The sequence below is a fragment of the Hippocampus guttulatus genome, chromosome 21 (genome assembly GCF_054856545.1).
Source record: "Hippocampus guttulatus isolate MCC_2025c chromosome 21, RoL_Hgut_1.0, whole genome shotgun sequence".
Classification (NCBI taxonomy): Eukaryota; Metazoa; Chordata; class Actinopteri; order Syngnathiformes; family Syngnathidae; genus Hippocampus; species Hippocampus guttulatus.
In genome coordinates this window covers 4,315,236-4,328,590 of record NC_141281.1, presented here as the reverse complement: position 1 = coordinate 4,328,590, position 13,355 = coordinate 4,315,236, and the positions used below count along the sequence as shown (strand labels likewise).

At 45.9% G+C, this 13,355-nt stretch overlaps 1 protein-coding gene across 1 annotated transcript; it reads right to left on the bottom strand.

Moving 5' to 3' along the window:
• Positions 1-505: 505 nt before the first annotated feature.
• Positions 506-9,809, bottom strand: slc22a17 (solute carrier family 22 member 17). The gene is made up of 10 exons (XM_086102268.1): positions 9,301-9,809; positions 7,663-8,171; positions 5,836-5,939; positions 5,588-5,742; positions 5,343-5,508; positions 4,326-4,450; positions 4,112-4,217; positions 3,807-4,030; positions 2,829-2,940; positions 506-2,020 (listed from the first exon to the last, which is right to left on the bottom strand). Exons 2-10 carry the CDS (start codon positions 8,134-8,136, stop codon positions 1,744-1,746), a joined length of 1,743 nt encoding a protein of 580 aa, XP_085958394.1. The 5' UTR covers positions 8,137-8,171; positions 9,301-9,809; the 3' UTR covers positions 506-1,743.
• Between the last annotated feature and the right edge of the window lie 3,546 nt (positions 9,810-13,355).

Sequence of the window (13,355 nt, the reverse complement as noted above, 5' to 3'; positions counted from 1 at the left end):
CTTTACAGAGGGAGTGGGAAAAAAATGCCTGAAATATCTCCAGATTTTACAAGACAACTTGCAATTTCGGTGTTTTAGCAAAAAACATGAAGTCGATTTGCAAAGTTTGCTTTCGCGGGCCACATAAAATTATATGACGGGCCAGACCTGGCCCACGGGCCTTGAGTTTGACACCGGTGGATTAATGGGTTTATGCGAGCGCTCACACTGTGATCAGGCTTCAGCATTTTGCCTGATTTTAAATTACGCCCAATAAAAAGCCTGAAGCAAATGGACAGTCAGTTTATAGTAAGAAAAAATTAGGTGGGTTCAAAGGTGGCAATAATTGTGACCATTACAAAATAATGTATGTAAATAGTGTATGTGTAGCTTTGACACAGCTCGAATGCAGGTCGAGTAAGTTCTTGCCCATTCCGACAACAAACCACATGCAAACAAATGCCAATTTGTGTGTATCTTACATAAGTGATCTGTTTGGTCAAAGTCCAACAAGAGACGCACAATGTTGACATAACCAGTTTTATTGGACGTGAAATCAGCTGAGAGTTAACTGGGTCAGCATTGAACAATCAGTGTTTGTAGACACAGTATTATCAGAGTCAAGGTAATTCAACGGAGGAAGTACTAAAATGTGAAGAAACAGCCCAAAAAAATCTTGAATCAGGTATGCCCAGCTCCTTCTGTGCACAATTGAGGTGTGTGAGCCCAAAGGCATACACATTGACTGCAGTCACTACATTCAACATTAGCAAGAAAACAGTTAAGAGGAGGAATAACACGGAGCCCGCAGGGCCCTTCTTTAGCTAATGCAGAGCTTCGTCATAGGGCCTTTTCGACTGCATCGAGACATTCACCTTCTTTTAGTCACGGTGTGAACTTCTACTCCACTTTTATTCGTACACGTCCAAGCTGAGAATTTGCGTCTAAAGTGGTACCGTAAGCTTCTGAGGAAAAAAAGCGTTAAAAAAAAGACCCAAAAAAAAGGCTTTCAAAGTGCTTCCACGCATGCAGATAGGAATGTTGTGACATATTTTGACTCCATGCCTCAACCATAACTTATAACGTATCAACAGAAAACGTACTGCTCACACTCTTTGGTGTAATTACATCTTACGTAAATTCCAAATACTCCGGCTCCGGGCCGGATTTACACTTTTAATTTGACTCCTAATACTGATTGCGTGGTGTGTAGCTAGGCAACTGTCCTTGAACTTTTGAAGGCGTTGTATCAAAGTGCTCGATGCCCCACCTTCTCCTCTGCATAGCGAACGGAAGTGCACATTTTCCAGGCACACTTAAAAAGAAAAAAACCCCTACATTTCAAGAAAAGTATTTACAACAAACAAACACCTTACAGCGTAACAGGATACATCTGAGAACTGTGTTCTACTGTACATCAGAAGGTGGAGGTGTCGGAGAACAAGTGTAGGACGACAATAACAAAACGTGACCCATGCCGGGGGGGCTGCAGGGTTGCGCTTGCTGGGGTGCAGCCGTGCGAGGGCTGTGTGTGATGGATGATAAGACTGAGTTCCTCTTGCGTTTCAATGGAGGTAAATGGCTGGAGGAAGCTGAAGCACGAAGAGGCTCATATTAGGAAGATTTCAATGTTCAATGTGCGGATCATCAGCGTGAGTTCAAAATCTTGACAGCCCTTTTCTCGCTCTACTCTCCTTCCTCCATCTACATAAATGGATGTTCCAGTGGAATTGCACACAGCCCCTCCTAGTCCTCCAGGCTTGTTTAAGTCTCCGGGTTGGGCGTGGCCAGCAGTGGCACGTTGTCCCGCCTCCTCCTGCCAAGCGGGGGACGCCTGTACTGCTCCCCGTCGGCCAGAGTCTGCGGCAGCGGCTTCCTCTTGCTCTCAGGCAGCAGCAGAATAGACAACACGGCCAGCAGGGCCAGAGAGGAATAGACCACGTGGTGCAGGAAGTAGCCGTAGTGGTTCCTCAGGTCCATGAGTGGCGAGCTGAGACGCCCCACGCAGCCTAAGGCCAGCACGGCACCCACGCCCGTCCCTCTGCGGACACACGCCCTCAGCGTTGAATTGAAAGGCTTGCTTCCCAACTTTTTTTGCGCTCAGTGGCACACCACAGAACAAAAATGTATAAACATTGAGCTCAAGCATATTAGAGGTTCAGAATTTACAAATTCAACTGTTACCTGTTTTTTGGGTTTTTTAATCCCCGATTTGCTGTTTGTGCTCAGGTCAAAGCAACACACGTTTTACTTTGGCGCCACCTTATGGCATCTTGCTGCCAAAAAGCTATGTTGGAGGGTGTTGTGTGTGTTCGTTTGGACAAAAGTAGTGTTTTGAAGCCATCTTGTAGAGTCACTTTCTGCCAAGGAGCTACAGAACTGTTTGTTCAAGTGAGATGAGGAGCTTCAGTACAACAAATGCGGTGCTCTGCAGTAATCATATAGCATCTTGTTGCCTGGGAACTCCTGTACTATAAAATGAAGCAAATTCAGGTGTTTCATTTTGACAAAAGTAGTGCTTTGCCACCATTTTGCGGCATCTAAAGGCAGAGTGGAGAATGAGGGAGCATCAAATACTTGCGTATTTACATTATGTTTGTGGCAGCAAGTAGAGCAGAGACTAAAGTCACGATGATCTCGTCTCAATTTACTTGCAAATTTGGAAACACAAAGCTATTCTCTTGTATTAAGGGTAACATGTGGATACAATGGCTAACGATACCTCCTACTACCTAGTGGAAGAGAAAAAAAAAACATCTGCCCCTCCTTCCATGTCGCTGGCACAGCGATATGAACAAAAAATACATCATCATCTGCAGTCAAGGAATAATCATCAAGCGCCTTCCTACCTGATGACGGTGGGCATGATCTCTGCAGTGAAGAGAACGCAAAGGGAGGCAGTAGCCTGTGAGGAGAAGAGGCCCATGACGGAGAAAACGGTGATGGCGTTCTCACTGAGATCTGAAGGAGGAAAGGCAACATGTCATTGACGCTTCACTGTCGGGCCTTTGAATGACATTCATCCATTTTGTGTTGCGCTTGTCCACATCGGCTTTTTGTCCTCCTCCTACATGATGCTTGAACAGCCAAGCCGCAGTACATTGATCAATTGTCAGTGCTAACGTAACAGTCATGGTGTGGTATTACCAAACCTCTTCCTGGAAGAAAAAAAAAGGCATATGCCAGGAAGAAGGAACACAAAGTGCTCGGTGTCTTCCTCTGAACGTGCCTTCATTCTTGACGTGATTGCGATGATATCATACAAGTAACGTCAGTGGCATTCTCGTCGCGCTGACATTTCCCACAGTGTGAACACAGGTTCAATCAGGTTTGAACCTTCCAAATGTGAGTGCGGCGACCTGACCTGAACTCGTACCGTGTGATCATTTGGCTTTATTCATGCGGTATAACTTTTTTTTTTTTTTTGCCACGTGAGGGAGATCCTGCATGTTAGTAGCACTGGAGGAAAACCAAAAGGAAGCTGCAATCACTTTTTTCAAGTTTTTAACAACTCTCTTCTCTGTGGCGTGTCACGTCACATTGAGAAGAGAATTTTATTGGAACTTTAAGGAGACTTAAAACCCATTACAGTGGTGACCCCCATGCAGAGGGGAGAGACCAAGCCCTTCTGTGAACATTGGAATGTCTATAGGACCGTATTTTCACGACCACTGGCTGAATTTTCTCCAAAACGGACGGGGCGGCCAGATATTGCGGGCCACTAATCTATGCACCGAGGTCCAAAATCCACAAAAATGGGAATTTGCGAATGCCTACCCGCCCTTCAGACGGGCTTTGCTGAAGTCAAAGAAAATGATGCCGCTTACACTTCATGAGTCCCAAGAGGATCAAGGAGGCCAGGCCCGTCATCGTCATGGAGAGCAGAAGGATGCCGCGGCGACCGCACCTGTCGACGGTTGCCCACAGCAACACCCAGGCGCCGCCGCCCGCGCACACGGACAAAAGGTAGGTCCAATAGAAGCTGGGAGCCGTGCCTCGCACATCACCTCGGAAAGAGCTGTAGCAGTGGCTGATGCCGTGAGAGATGAATCTAAAGGCAGCATGGAGACAAAGGCGCGCATCCAGATGGTGATGATTTAGCAAGGGAAACCGGGATGAATATGTGACTCACGAGGTGAAGCCCAGCACACAAATGTTCTTCCAGATGTTCCTACTGTGAAAGAGCTCAGGGAATGACAGGCGGGGACGCGAGGAGGGCGCCGGTTCCGAATCGAGCTCTGGGGCGGACGAACAGAAAAGAGCACGGTGGCAACAACCAATCGATAACCAAAGTGCTATTCCGCAAATCAGCGTGACACAACCCAACCCGGTCACCGTGCACGCACCAGTGAAGCTCTCGTCATCCCTCGCATCTCTGTTTGAATTTCTCCTCTCGCTGAAGGAGTTCATGTCTCCTTGTCTTTCAGATAACAGGAGCCAGCGAGGAGACTCTGGAAAAACTCCGGGAATGCTGCAGGTAAAGTGACACGGAAATACAGCTGACCTTTACCCAGCATCATACTCATAGAGCATTTGTGATTTGGACCTTTGAGTGTGGAAAACAACCACCATGTCCAACCCCCCCCCCCCCCCACACACACACACCCCCACCCCCCACCCCATGGACGGAGGAGTCATTGATTGAATAATTGATCTCCATGCCTGTCAACTTTTCAGAGCGTCAACCTGTATAAACTACCAAAAAAAATCCTTATAAAGAGCAAAAAATCCTTATAACATACCAAAGCATTTTATATGTCAAAATAACGGCAGAAAAAAAACCACGAAATTTTCATTGGTATTTATTGTAGATCTCCATAATACAATGTCTGGTTAATGTCTAATCATCATTCTACTTAGTGGCATTACTGTGTTCAGAGTTGTATTCCTGCATTACTTTTTTCACCAACTCCAAATGCTGACCCATCGGCTCGAAGTTACAGCATCCATTCATATTTATTTTGCACTGCAATAATGCTGTCAGTGTTTCTGGTGCAAGCGATTTTCGGAAATCTGGGTGAACCTTTCTCACAACACTGAATACTCTGCTGTTTTCAACTAGGAACCACGTGATTTACTGGAAAGTTACCAGAAATGAAAGCATTCGAGTAGACTAGCACCATTCTGGGCAAAAGCAAACGGAACTACCTGTTAGGGGGAAAAAAAAACAAAAAACAGAAATTTTCAGAATCCGTATGATTTGTGCGATACGGCCATATACGTAAGATTCATCACAAAATCCGATTGAACTATGGCTAAACCGTATGAGTTGACAGGTATGGATCTCACGTCTGTTGTGCGTACTCTGTACATGCCAAAATACAAATGAGGTCTAAATGTGAAGAATCTGAACTCTGTCATACCCATAGCTAAGGAAGAGGGTGAGCGGAGCGGCACCGGCTCCCAGCAAGCCTCTCCAGGACTGACAGCCGAGGGCCACCGCCAGCAGCAGCAGTTCCCCGGAAACAGTCATCAGCCCCGCCAGTACGGTCGCGATCAGCCTCAGTGAAGGCTCGCACAACTCCAGGCCTGAGAGAGCAACCAAACACAATCACCTCAAGGTAAAAAATGTCGAATCGTTTCACGTATTTGCTTGTGAAAAACTTACGAGAGATGTAGAGCGTAAGGTAGACGCCGGCGCTCGCAGCCGCCAGACAGAAGCGCATGACGATGAAGATGGAAGGGTACGGGGAGACGCACACCAAAACGCCAAACACCACTGACAGAGTGAGTGACGTCAGTAAAGTCTTGGAGCGGCCGATTCTGTGAAGCAAACCAACAGGCGGTGGTTGGGTGCTGGCTGTTGTTTCTTTTGTGTTTGTGTGTGTGTGTGTATAAGTGTGTTTGTTTGTGCACCTGTCAGCAGCAAAACCGAGGCCAAGGCAACCAGTCAGGGCCCCCAGGATGAAGCACACCTCCTCCACAGGTACGAGCCAATAGCGATCACACACCAGATCCCACTGCACAGAGACAGGGGGAATTAACTGTCTTCCCGCGTGCCATTCAGCTTTCGAATTTTGGGAAAGACTAACAACTCGGTTGAATTGAACCTAAGGGAGACTTAAGTGTTTTCAAAGCCGCGTTGGTGTCCGTGGTGGCTTCTGACAATGGGTTGGACAAACCTTTTTCTCTTTTGCAGAAACGTGACCGAAAAAACGTAGCAAGACGTCATCTCTGAGGCGGGAGGTCGTTAAAAACACGACTTGTAATCACATTTAGGCAAGCCGCGGATTGTCATTAACAGCCGAGCTGCTCGTGTTGCAGTCTGCCCAACGCTGAAAGCCAAAATGATTTTCAGTGATCTAGAGAGAGCAACAAACAGCGGGTGCAGATGAAAAGCCTTTGCCTAATTGGAGTCTGAGTGCAGAAACATAAAAGCGTGTCAAATCATCTCAGCCTGTCCTGTTGCTCCTTCACAGACTCGCACAGCAAGGCACATTAGGCCACGGTGGGGACACCGAGAAATGCTCAGCAACGAGGTAAGAAACTCCCCAGACCAGTTTTGTGACCGACGCTCAGGCAGAGGACGAATGCCCGAGTCCTGCTGAGCAAAGCAATGCGTTGCGGCACCTCAGGAATCGCTGGAGCACTTCTGCTTAAGTGAAATCCATTTGGAAACATATTCCTGCTACAGCAACCGCTTCGTTTGTGCTTTCTCAGCTCGCAGTGCGGGCACGCAACCAACCAAGCCGGTGTCGAAGCAGTGCGCACGCGTCCCGCTTGAGCGGGCGCCTATGTGGAAACACACGCACAAAGGCCAGGGAGAGAAAGCAGCTCGAATGTGGAGCTGCAGCAGGCCGAACAAAATTAAAAGGCGCTGAAATTTAATGAGCGGAAGCCAAAAGGCCAGCGGCAAAAATCCCAAAATACTTTGAAGAGAACGCCTGACCATTATTGCGTACGGTCTAGCATTCACCAGTTTGCATCGTTGTTTTGTATCACTATTACTGCTGTATTGCACAATTATATTCTGCTTGTATTTGTGGACGGGAGACATGCTGTTTTACCATCCTCTACTTGCATGTAGTTGCATGTCAAGTACCGTATTTGCACGCTTAATGAGAAACGACAAGCTAAGCGCAGACCTTTTGAATGATCGAAGTGGCACCAATGCCTTTTTTTAAAGAGCCAAAGGTGCATGGCCTCCAGATGTCCCTGACTGGTCACATTCAGGAGGGAGGGATGAATGGAGGGGGACAACTCTGACATTAAGCGCTGTGGGCCACAGCTGTCATAGACACTGATGAAGGAAGGTCCAGACAAAACGTCTGGCTCGAGGATTTCATTTTCGGTCTACCTGACCAGTGAAGCAAAAAAAAAAAAACGAAAGAGGAGAAGGAGGCCGAGTGTGTAAGAGAAGCCTCCAACAACAGGATTAACCTGTGATAGCGATCAAATATTTAAGACGCTTGTGCATGTCGGCGTCACGCACCCATCGAATCTCTGACCGTTTCACCTTGAAAGGCGACATCATGGAAAAAAAAAACAGCATTGATGGATGATGTCAAACTCTCAGAGGCCCTTTTATCCATCTCGACATGACTGCACGTTATAGGCAGCTGCCATTTAATCGGGCAATACAGGTTTGTCTCGTCAGCAAGAAAAATAAAACCACACAATTCCCTTGAGAAGCATGTGGCGCTTTAATCAGCGTGCTCAAGAGGCTCCCGTTCGGAGCTTTACCTCAGTTACGATGTTGTTCCTCAGCCCTTCGGTGATGTTGTAGTCCCAGCCGGCCTGGCAATCGACCACCTCCGATTGGCTCCCGTTGGCGTACTGCTTACACTGGGAAAGATCTCCGCTGTCGCCGGGCCTCAGGCCTTTTTCCCAGGGCAGGGAGACGTTCAGCACCTCGGGCGACGGTGCCGGCCCCGGCAGGTGGCAGTGGTGCGGCGAGGACAGGGTGATGAGGGGGTCGGAGGAAAGCAGGAAGGCCAGGAAGAGATTTGGCAGGATGGACAAAACGATCAGGACCCTTTGCTTCTTCCGCCCCAGGGCCAGGACCATCACTTCCCCCGTGGGAGGCAGCGAGGGTGGTACTGGAAGGGAGGAGGAGGACGGGGCGGGGGAGGATGGCACGGGGGACGTGGGGATAGACGGAGGAGGAGCGGGACATGGGGAAGGGGACACAAGCGTGGGGGACTCGGGTGATGTCATGATGGAGGTGCTGGAGGCGGAGATGTAACAAGGACCTGTGAGAGCGAGAATTATACACTAGGTTAATATACCTGTGTCATTACATCACATTAACATCATCACAAGCTCCCTCCAAGTCACACTTAACTTGTGTGTGATTTTTTTCATATTACAATGAGAACTTTTGAACGCCACAGCCAGGCGGTTTTTAAGGCTTGCCCGAGACAAAGCACTGGCCGTGAATCCCTCTTGCAGCTGAGAATATCAAATAATTCTCTGGAAAAAGGTCATGTACCGTGCTTCTCCAAATCTGTTCCATGCTGCTGCTGTACCTGTTTTTTCCCACCACCTTATAGGACCCCAAAAACGAAATCAACAACGATTACTTCTCTCTATTTCAAAAAATATATAATAATAATAATAATAATTAAATGATGTGAAAAACAATTGTAAATAGCACTGCGACTTAAAATAATAATAATAATAATAATTAAATGATGTGAAAAACAATTGCAACTTATCCATTTTGTATTTATATTGCACTTAATTGAACAGTGTTTGGTTTTTTCTTCTTTCTTCTTTCTACCCACAATCTTGCTGCTGTAGACTGTAAATTTCCCCAGTGTGGGACAAATAAAGTATATCTTAATCTTATTTTTAGGTGGGGTTTTTTTACATCATGTAATCATGGATGTGAAAAAAACCCATAAATGTGTCTATTATAACAAAGGAGTAAACTACTGATATTTGTTTCTCTATCAAATGTGGGGAACACAAGTCAAAAGTATTCAGTTCAATAAATACAGACACCTGAAGAATCTACTTAAGTACATCAACTTTAAGCCCCTATCCCACCCTCAGTGGGACAGACAGAGGCTTAAGTAATTGTACGGTACTTCGTTACTTGCCACCATTGCATGATAGCCTCCCTTGTTGATTCACACGCTTCTCGTTTGGGTGCAGCCAGTGTTTCCCTGCACAGGAAACCTTGCACAGAGGAATCCCAGGGGTTATATAAGAGGTTGTTTTTTTTTTTCACGAGGCGTGGAAAACGTGAAGGGAATGTAAGCCAAAGGGGGCAGGAAGTGGCCAGCTGTGAGACGCACACCTGCCCCAACGCAACGCAACACAGCGGGCATAGACAAGCACGGTGACTGCGTGACTGGAAAACACGCGATGACTTACCCTCTTTTTAGAATGGTGTTATTTCTGTGTGGCGTTGTCACTTCCAAACGTCCCGAACATTGCGGAGTGCGCGCGGCGCCTGCTCAGAGTACTTCCACGGCTGTCAACGCACATTCGCTTGTGTGCAGGTCTTCTTTGTGCGCTAGTCCCGTATAAAACGACATCACTCTTGGATAACAACGAAAGTAAGGGAAGAACACAAATAAATACGCTGATCCACAGAAGGACGCGGTAGTTGTGTTGCAGCTAACACTGGCAGCTGCTGTAATGGTGATGAAGCTCGTCGGGCGACACGCAGTCCGAGCGTGACGCTCCTCCTCTATTCCCTCGTTGTATTTTTAAACGGTATAATTTTCCGATCGGGTTCGGTCTTCCGATCCGAAATAAGAAGACGGTCAGTAGCGAGGAATTGCCAAAGGCAACATCTGAGGCAAATGCATGTCGTCATCCAGCCGGTCGCGGACAAAGAGCTTGTGGAGAACTGCATTGAGGGAAGGCTCCGCCGGCGGTTCGCCTTTCGGCAAACTTCGGCTGCAATCGGCAAAATGACGATGACGTCTGCTGTCTCGGCGCGACCAGACGTCGTCTGTCGGATGCAGAGCAATCATTTCGTAATAAATGACAGACAGAACAGACAGATAGATACACATTTTCCTCAATGTGTTTGAGGACAATGTGTCCTCAAATGTCCTCAATGTGTCCTCAAAATATTGAGGACAATTGTCCTCAATATTTGTTTTTGGCAAATAAACATTGTCATTGTCAGCAATGGGGCGGCCCGGTAGTCCAGTGGTTAGCACGTCGACTTCACAGTGCAGAGGTACCGGGTTCGATTCCAGCTCCGGCCTCCCTGTGTGGAGTTTGCATGTTCTCCGGGTATGTGGGTTTTCTCCGGGTACTCCGGTTTCCTCCCACATTCCAAAAACATGCATGGCAGGCTGATTGAACGCTCTAAATTGTCCCTAGGTGTGAATGTGAGTGTGGATGGTTGTTCGTCTCTGTGTGCCCTGCGATTGGCTGGCAACCGATTCAGGGTGTCCCCTGCCTACTGCCCGAAGACAGCTGGGATAGGCTCCAGCACCCCCCGCGACCCTAGTGAGGATCAAGCGGTTCGGAAAATGGATGGATGGATGGATTGTCAGCAATGTTCACATTGTTCTTCAGTTTTAGCACCAGTTACATCAAGAAACTTTTTAACAAGAGGGGAAAGACTTTTTGAAGGAACCAACCGATATTTACAAATTAGCATGTCATTTTTTTTGAATGTGATTGACAGGACAAGAATGTGGTGTAGCAAATGCTTCCACAAATGGCAAATTCAAATGTCATCATTGGAAAACTACTGTACGAACACTAGTTTGCCACATTGTGGCGCCACACAGTCAGTGACTTCTTCCATTCACTCTCCCGCAGAATAGCTGAACTGTTTTTTGCAAGAATCCAACGACTTCTCTTTTCTGCATTAGATTTTATTTGCGCACATTTTCGCTACCATTCTCTCATTTAAAGGGAAGACTAAAGATGCTGCATTTCTTTTTTTTTCTTTACCATTCATCTGCATCCGAGGGGCAATATAGCAGTTACACTGAGGTAGAGCAATTTGTTTTGTTTTCTCACGGAAGCCTGGAGAGTTTGTGTTAACAGTGACTGGTTTTTGGAACTGCTCATTATTCCCTCCGCATAGACTAAGACCACATTTGCATCTGAAGCACAGCAGCCATTCTTCATGAAGCTGCCACCACCATGCTTCACTTGTGGGTGTTTGCACAACACATACCTTTTGGAAAAAAGAACAAAAGATTGTTGCTGTTGGGGGTTTTTTCCCCCGTTGAATTGTACAGGTTATTGGTCATATTAATGATGGAAAAAGTTATTTAAATCATTTATCTCGGTCTCATTTTTTCATTAAAAACTAGGCTTATGAACAAGGGTGTGTAGACTTTTGATATTCATTGGAAATCCACATCTTAGTGCAAAGAGAAGACCGATAATCAGTGATGCAAAGTAATGAAGAAATACTTTGTTCATACTTTAGTAGCTTTTCAGGCATCTGTACTTCACTATTCATTTTTCCCAAGATATCTGTTATTTCTAACCCTTTGTATATATAATATCGCTTTTTTTCCCTCAACCTTTGTGGTTGGCGCTATGATGCAATAAAGAAGTAAATCGAGAGTTAAAATTAACCACAGTTTAGATCTTCATTGATTCATAGATGTATTGTGGTTTTAAGAGGTGGGAAACAAAACAGGCGAGTATCTCTCATGTATATGATTCAAAGGATTCAAGAAAAGTTTTCCATTTGCCACCTCTAGCGGTTTGTTCGCCCGCACTGTGATTTGATTCCTAAAAGTGTGCAGTGAACTTTGAAAATAACTAACGACTGGACTATCAGTGATATGCTTAGCAGTGTTGTGGTGGTGGTTCATATATGCTGCTGCGTGTTGGGTAATTTGGTGAGGATTAGATGAAATACGGTCTTTCCTCACTCTGTGGAGATGTCGCAGTCTACAGGACCACAGATTGCCCCACACGACACTGCGGGACATTTCAACAGACGCGCTCGGGTCAAACAAGAAGTCAGTCTTTGGTGCTCAATATGTGATCGCCACTGCGTAGTCTCACGTTTCACCGCAGCAACATGATAGATTGATAGATAGATCACAGAATCACAGAAGTGGCTGTCTAATCAGAGTTGTGTGTTTTTCCGCAGTGAGCAATTTGAAGTCCAAAATATTGACCCATTTCGTTGATGTCTTTCAAGATACAGGGGCACAATTACAAAGGACAGTGGACATGGCATTTGAAAAGGATTCAAAAGTGAGACACTTAGCATAGGCGTTCCTTCAGTTTGCATTTTAAGATTGAGTCTTAAAATCTGACATTCACCCCAGACAGACAGACTGACGGATAGCAATGCATTAAGAATGGACCGAAAGTTAATTTGCCTTATCTTTTATCATCTTGATCTCTCCTATCCGAAATGAACGTTGTCATTTCAAGCTTTCAACACCCCCCTCCCTGATCTCTTTGCCCACGTCAGACTTTGAGGTTTAGAAAATGAGTCCAGAAATAACAATGGTCTTGGACAGATATATTTCTATAAAACGAGGGTGTCAGCGGCTTCCCCTAGCCCCCTCCTCTGTATCTCCTATCTCTGTGTCCCTTCACGACCATCACAGCCACAGGAAGGCCCTGGCAGCCCGAAACGCTGATACTATCTCTACGCTCCCTCATCTCCATTCTCCGCTGTGTCGAAATCTTACCCATCTCACAAAGGGAAACCGCTAGTGAACAACGGTCCGTGACATGACGTCCGTTTCTGTGGCTAGACGACTTATGGTAAATGATGTGGCAGGTGGATGCCATGTTCCCTGATGTAACATACAACACACACTTAATGTACGCAATGACGGAAAATGCATTCGCTTGCATCAGAACTTTATCCATGACAAAGAAAGAATGTGGCCTTTCACTGCATGCTGGCTGATGTCAAATCTGCAAAAGCAATGTGCAAAAGCTGCACGTCGATAGCCAAATGCAAGGCTTCGGTCGATAGGTAGACGCTGCTTTCAAAGGTTCTTCGAAAATATTTTTGTTGTTGTTATGAGTGAGCATTTTGAAGTGACAAAATATTGGTCTTTTTCCTTTTACCTGTTTGACAATGTATTCCAATTATCAAGTACGTTGCGGTTCAAACAATGTCAAATCTGCAACCATTTGCACGTACATTTCTTTGATTTCTGTTGTAAATTTGAGTCCTCAAAGCAGAAATTCACTCCAGCCTGCAATGTAACCACTTTGCAGCGGCTCCAGCAGCAAGCAGTGACTTTTTCTACAATGCAGCATTTACAGGATCATGGATGCATGCATAAATATCTACTAAATGAGAAATACACAGTGCGTATGCTGCTTCTGAGTCAGCTGCATGCTCGTATAACAAATTAATTGCTCTCTAAGTCTTTTAATCCTGAAGAAACAGTTTTTTTTCTGTTTCAGATTCTCATTAAATAGCCAAATCGGTGAAAATAAAAAGTGGTCCTTGACAAAAACAA

Bases quoted from the DNA above. Each gene is read 5' to 3' on its own strand.
- slc22a17 (XM_086102268.1), bottom strand. From the start codon at position 8,136: ATGACATCACCCGAGTCCCCCACGCTTGTGTCCCCTTCCCCATGTCCC. The intron at 4,218-4,325 runs GTGCGTGCACGG...CGTCCGCCCCAG, and splicing joins GGATGACGAGAGCTTCACTG to AGCTCGATTCGGAACCGGCG. The intron at 2,941-3,806 runs GTAAGCGGCATC...TTCCTCCTTCAG, and splicing joins CCTCTTGGGACTCATGAAGT to ATCTCAGTGAGAACGCCATC.